This window comes from Oncorhynchus mykiss, chromosome 8 (assembly GCF_013265735.2).
Source record: "Oncorhynchus mykiss isolate Arlee chromosome 8, USDA_OmykA_1.1, whole genome shotgun sequence".
In the NCBI taxonomy this organism is placed as follows: Eukaryota; Metazoa; Chordata; class Actinopteri; order Salmoniformes; family Salmonidae; genus Oncorhynchus; species Oncorhynchus mykiss.
The window spans coordinates 9,117,856-9,124,828 of record NC_048572.1 but is presented as its reverse complement, the minus strand read 5'-3'; the positions used below and the strand labels follow the sequence as shown (position 1 = coordinate 9,124,828).

Below are 6,973 nucleotides of genomic sequence, written 5' to 3'. Positions count from 1 at the left end.
TTTTCTATACAACATGTCGGTCTTATTTTTTTAGCTAGCTAGCTACTAGTACACGTCTAGATAGCAAGTTGGAGACTGGGACTTCAGTGCTCCAAAATTGGCCAAATAAGTATTTTTCGGTTGCGCTTGAAGGGGGCAGGGTTAGCTCGATTCCTTCTCCCATACTAACTCGGGGAGCGATTCTTCGGCGAAGGGAGTGGTAGCTAATTGATAGAAAAATGTCAGCGAAGGTGCGCCTGAAGAAGTTGGAGCAATTGCTAGTGGACGGAACTCCAAATAATGCAAGTTCACTGAGCGTCGAGACCCTTCTGGATATATTGATATGTTTGTACAACGAATGCAGCAACTCTCCTTTAAAACGGGAGAAGCACGTGACAGACTTTCTGGAATGGGGTAAGTTAAATTGATAGATTTGATAACAAGTTATATGACAGTACGAGCGGTCACAACCCGTGCAATCTATGTGCAATGATCCATTACTTGTAATCCTAGTTATGCTAGGTATGTACGGTAGACAGATAACAAGCTGACTAGTTCACCCCATTTCTGAAAATGGGATGGCCTAGTAACGTTAGTCAATCTTTTGGAACAATGAAATGACAGCAAACAGCAACATTTCCATGAATCAATTCTAAAGTTATTTTAACATGCTCTCTCTCTCATTAACCAATAAACCTAGTTAGCCTACCTACTTATATTACAAGTAATGATACATTGTGCATTTACATTGTGAAATAACCAATACCTTCATTACAATTCCTTGTTCCTGAAACCTCAACACTAAACAGTGGTTTCTGAACTGTTGCCTGGTTAATATTCTCTTACAGAGGTGAATGTACTGTTTATTGGACTGTATCTACAGTGACTCAGTGCTTGGTCTCAGATTACAAACAGTGCAAATCAAAAAGATTGTGTTTGTTAAAGGAATCAGTTGCCTATTTTTGTCATTTCTTCTGTCCTATCAGGTATTGTTTACTTTTTTGTTTGTCAGAGCTGTTATACAAATGTAACCATCTCCAGGTTGAGCCTAAGGACTGGTGTTCAGAATCAGGTGATGGGGCTCATAACCTCAGGTTTATACTTTTCAGGTCGAGGTTAATGGAGGACTGTTCCAATTTGAGGCTAAAGTTATTAATTTAACCTACTAGGCTACTTGTTATTTTTCAGAATGAATAACAAGCTATCTTTTCTCAGTGCCAGAATTCCTCATGTTTTATATCAGGACCCAACTTGTGAAACAGTCTTTACTATTATGCACCATGGCTCACCGAGACTGCTCACAGTACCACCCCCCCCACACACACACACAATCTGCCCCAATCCAGGCACGCAGTCCAACCTGGCCTTTTGGCTGCAGTCCTCCAACACAATGAGAGGATTCTCTTCCCTTGGCATTTCATTGACGTCAGTAATGAGATTACACCCCAGTGTGTCTGCTCCCGAAAAGATGTAGGGCGGCAGGTAGTCTTGCGGTTAAGAGCATTGGTCCAGTAACTGAAAGGTCGCTGGTTCGAATCCCCGAGCTGAATAGGTGAAAATCTCTTGTTATGCCCTTGAGCAAGGCACTTACCCCTAAATGCTCTGAGTAAGAGCGTCTGCAGAATTACTATAATGTAAGACTGTTGCTGTCCTCGGAGCTATGATCAGCAGGTGCCACAACTCTGTTTTGACTGTCCAAGACCAATCCTCCTCTAGCCTAAGCTACACATTTACCTGCCTAACCTCTGGGCTCGTTTGGTTGAGACTTGGCCTGTGTGTGAATGGTCCTTTTGGAACTCAACCAGGACCGCCAAATGACACCCTAGCATAATGAACAGTCCCCAAAGCCCTACACATGATTTGTGACAGGGAGGTCCATGAGACTGACCTGTGTCTCTGTGGCTTTGGTTTGATCCAACACATCAGGGTTGTGTTCAGTCCACACAAAATGGGTAAAAGTGTTTTCAAATGGGGAGGTAGGCTAGCTTACTAGCCTACTCAAAGTTGTCCTAGAAAAAATATTTTTTAATAGTTTTCTGTAGCAAATGTTTTGCCCATGTCTTGTCCTACTTAACACAAACCATGAAGATTCTACTCTGTCAAAAGGAGGCTGTCATCTGCCCAACAGGCTAAATACCTTAGTGGAGGTTTGTGGTTTTTCAGTCCTCCCATCCTTTTACAGCTCCATGTTAATTGTAAGATAAGTGTATTGGACCTTTGATATCCACCAAGGTTCATATATTTATTACTCTGGCACTGACAAAGCAACGTTTGATCTCAGCAAATACATTGGTCAAGGGCTTGAGCGTCTGGGAGTCTAGCTAGTTCACCGAAGAGCAACCGTGTGATCTGCCCCTCATTATCAGTGACAGACATATTGACCGCGCCTCACCCTCTAATATTGACCAGTGCAGCAAGTTCACACTGTAACCTTCTGGCAGCCTCTACTCCACTCCCCTAATTCCAGTGGCCACATCACATATTTAGCCTAAAAGTCCCCTTGAACAATTGCTGAATAGCAGATGTTGCTGAATAGCAGATGTTGCTGAATAGCAGATGTTGCTGAATAGCAGATGTTGCTGAATAGCAGATGTTGCTGAATAACAGATGTTGATGAATAACAGATGTTGATGAATAGCAGATGTTGATGAATAGCAGATGTTGATGAATAGCAGATGTTGATGAATAGCAGATGTTGATGAATAGCAGATGTTGATGAATAACAGATGTTGCTGAATAACAGATGTTGCTGAATAGCAGATGTTGATGAATAGCAGATGTTGCTGAATAGCAGATGTTGATGAATAGCAGATGTTGCTGAATAACAGATGTTGATGAATAGCAGATGTTGCTGAATTGCAGTTTGCTTCACCAACAATTTTCTTTGAAATTCAGGTCTTGTGAATGTTCTGTGTTAATAAACACATGTACACACTTTACAACCACCAACCTGTGTGTTGTATATCGATGGCGTTATTAAATTGATATGCTTGAAGTGGCCTTCTCCCATTAGTATACCCAGGGAGAGCCCAGATTCCTGTGCACCTGAGCAGCAAGAACTGTAGCTGAGTGAATTAGCTGCCAAGGTCAGTGGGAGAAGGAGACTGCTGCGCAGGTGTTTATTGCCCCATTACCACTCGGACAACAGGGCTATTACAGCCAACTCCATGGAGGATAAGACGGTATAAAAAAATATGAATTACTATTTGCAGTCAGTGGTGAGTATCTGCATAGGATTCTGCTGCGACTTGATTTCCAGCATGCACCCTTGGGAGCGGCGCTAGTTTATCTTTGCCAGTTCCAAACCTGGGCTGGGCGGTAAAGCTTATACTGTATTTTACTATATAAAGCGTATTGATACACACGGACCGGTTGATGCACAGTATTTCAATGTTTGGTATGTTAAATGTGATACGCCACTCCGCTGTGTGTAACGTCCATTTTTTTAATTTTTTTTATAGTTTACTCCGCTACGTGAGTCATCGCTCTTACTCTCTCTCGCTAAGTCCCGCCTCCTGTCACTCAAGGATTGTAGTTGTTGCTTGACCACGAAACCACTTGCAGTTGTCTTCAGTCTGCATAGTCAATGCAGCAGATGCAGAAAGATGTTGCCGACAAAGATACTGCTTTACACTTTGCTTCCTAAAATAAATCCACAAGCGTTCTATAATTACACTATTAGTTTGTGTATCTTACAATCTGAAAACAGCTAGTTTTGTCTTTTTTCTAAGCAAGTTGTGGCTAAATTTAAATAGTTTTAGCTGCTAATGCTAATCAGCTGGCTAGCTAATAAATGTACTGAGTCGTAGCAAACATAGCTAGCAAACATAGCTAGCAACAATTTAAGTGTTTTTACTGAGTTACAGTTCATGTCGGGAAATCAGTCAATTGAAATAAATTAATTGGGTCCTAATCTATGGATTTCACATTGCTGGGAATACAGATATGCATCTGTTGATTACAGATACCTTTAAAAAATGTATGGGCGTGGATCAGAAAAACAGTCCGTATCTGGTGTGACCACCATTTGTCTCATGCAGGGTGACACATCTCCTTTACAGTTGACCAGGCTGTTGATATTGGCCTGTGGAATGTTGTCTCACACCCCTTCAATGGCTGTGCAAAGTTGCTGGATATGGGCTGTAACTGGAACATGCTGTCGCACGCGTCTAACCAGAGCATCCCAAACATGCTCATTGAATGACATGTCTGAGTATGTAGGCCATGGAAGAATTGGGACATTTTCAGCTTCCAGGAATTATGTACAGATCCTTGTGACATGGGGCCGTGCATTATCATGCTGAAATATGAGGTGATGGCGGGTGAATGGCACGACAATGGGTCTTGTCACAGTATCTCTGTGCATTCACACTGACATCGATAAAATACAATTGTTATTGTTGTCTGCTGGAGGCGGCTTATGGTAGACATGAACATTATATTATCTGGCAACAGCTCTGGTGGACATTCCAGCAGTCAGCATACCAATTGCATGCTCCCTCAACTTGATACATCTGTGGCTTTGTGTTGGGACAAACTGCATATTTTAGTGGCCTTTTATTGTCCCCAGCACAAGGTGCACTTGTGTAATAATCATCTTGTTTAATCAGCTTCTTGATATGCAACACAGGTCAATTGAATTGGGGTATCTTGGCAAAGGAGAAATGCTCGCTAACAGATGTAAATAAATTTGTGCACAACATTTTTGAGAAAATTAAGCTTTTGTGCGTATGGAACATTTCTGGGATCTTTTATTTCGGCTCATGAAACATGGGACCAACACTTTACATGTTTTATATTTTTGTTCAGTGTATCACCTCCCTAATTTTTATAAATACATGTTTTCTCTAAGCTTTGTTGTTCAATAATTTAAAGTTTAAATTACATTTCAAACAGTTAGCAATAATCTAATGAATTCAGGGCTTGTGAAATTATACCTAGGCTAAATATAACTCTTCCACCATCACACGACCCACTAATAATTGTATTATTTTATCAAAATAGTTTAACCTGCTTTTTTTTGCAATCATCAGTGATCTGGCTTTCAAGGCAGTCTATTAAAATTCACTTTTTGTTACAAATTTAACCAAATTTCACTAATAATGACTAACTTTTTGTAGGAGGCGTTATAGAAAATTAACACAGCAAGGTCTCATAAACAATCTCTTAAGCACGACCCCACATGCTAGTGGGTAGCGAGCTAATCTTTATATTCAAAGTCTAACAAACTTTTAACTATTTGCTAACTAACAAGGTAGAGCAGTTGAATTGTACACACCCTTCTGTCCGTCTCCAACGGTTCGAACGGCATGCTAGGCCTATCCACTTTGTTCAGATGTTGAAATCAAGTGACCTACCTTATTTCTGAATGAGAATGAGTTGCCCATTCCTTATATAATAGTTTTTTTTTATGCTCATTGCACATTTATACAACAGACTAGACAGCTAGTGTAACAGTCTTTGGCTAAAAAGCTGCTAGCGCTATGTGCTACCGCAATGCTGAGCTCGTCAAAACTGAGCATACATTTTCCAGAATCAATGTTCATTGATACTCTCGTTTTTAGTGGCTTCTGCTCTTCCTGCAATTTGAGGAGTTGAGGAAACAAAAAGGGCATAGTTAGTTCACCAGAGTCAAATGAACTCGTGGATTCCATTTTTATGTCTTGTGTTCAGTATGAAGGAAGTTAGAGGTAGTTTTGCTAGCCAATGCTAAGTAATATTAACACAGTGACTGGAAGTGTATGGGTATCTGGTAATATGCTACGCGGTAGTGTGGAAATAATCTCAAATGAGTGTCCCGAAAATTGATAAATGCTGATTTCTTTTTTTGGTTTAAATTTGATTTAAACAGTATAACATAATCCGAATGTAGAAAGACCCATTGAAATCATGTTGCCCACCCCTAGGATCACTCACTACTCATAAAGCAAATCTAGAACTTGTATTGTTCAGAAACTAAAAATACAGTCGAAAATATTGTGAAATGCTATCGGCCTTATCGCCCAGCCGTTGGAAGGATGGAGACTCCCTTCTACCACTGCGTCTCCTCTTGTGCATCCTCGCTCGCACACAAAATAAGCATCACCTTTTTTAATCTGGTGTTCAAATGGATTTTTTTTATTTAAACACGGGGTTGTTTTTAATTTGGGCAGAGGCCAACATAATAGTCGGTGATTGCCTTCTGAAAATCATGATTGCACTACACATCCTGAGTTTCTCATTCTTAGTCCCCCTTCTGTGGAACAGCTGCTCCCTATAGCCCTTTACATTCTGGAAGTGTTACTACAGTTGCATCAACATCTATATATCCATACAACATAATAACATATCATAATAACATAATAATAACAATAATATTAACTAATACTATAACATAATAACATATCATAATAACATAATAATAACAATAATAGTAACTAATACTATAACATAATAACACAATAACAATATGCCTCATGTTAGACTGTCTGACATCTATACATCCATACAACATAATAACATATCATAATAACATAATAATAACAATAATATTAACTAATACATAACATAATAACACAATAATAATATGCCTCATGTTAGACTGTCTGACATCTATACATCCATACAACATAATAACATATCATAATAACATCATAATAACAATAATATTAACTAATACCATAACATAATAACACAATAATATGCCTCGTGTTAGACTGCCATTAACTGTACTTGCCTCACCCACTTTCAGAAAACCGTAACTTTTATAAGCCTCAATTCAATCAAGATATTGTGTAACATGTGCTGTTTTCCCCCTTTTTTTAACGATACGTTAAATATTGTGACCACACTCGTTGTGGATGTCCTGGGGAGGGAGTAATAATTGTTAAGTGTGGTTTCTTGCTTACCTTTCAGAATGCTCCACTGTGCAGGCATGCCAAGCCAAACGTTAACAGGCCCCACCCTCTTACTGCAGCAAATGAATGCAGCTCAGAGCCAGGATAGAATCATCATC

At 39.6% G+C, this 6,973-nt stretch overlaps 1 protein-coding gene across 4 annotated transcripts in view; it reads left to right on the top strand.

Moving 5' to 3' along the window:
• Window positions 1-6,973, top strand: part of cdc42bpb (CDC42 binding protein kinase beta (DMPK-like)) — a 113,005-nt gene that overhangs the window by 407 nt on the left and 105,625 nt on the right. For all 4 annotated transcript variants that reach the window (XM_036984689.1, XM_036984686.1, XM_036984687.1 and 1 more), the window contains exon 1: window positions 1-393. This exon is cut by the window's left edge and continues 407 nt beyond it. In XM_036984689.1, the coding sequence (XP_036840584.1) occupies window positions 219-393 (175 nt within the window). In that variant the 5' untranslated portion in view covers window positions 1-218. The remainder of the gene's footprint in view (window positions 394-6,973) is intronic.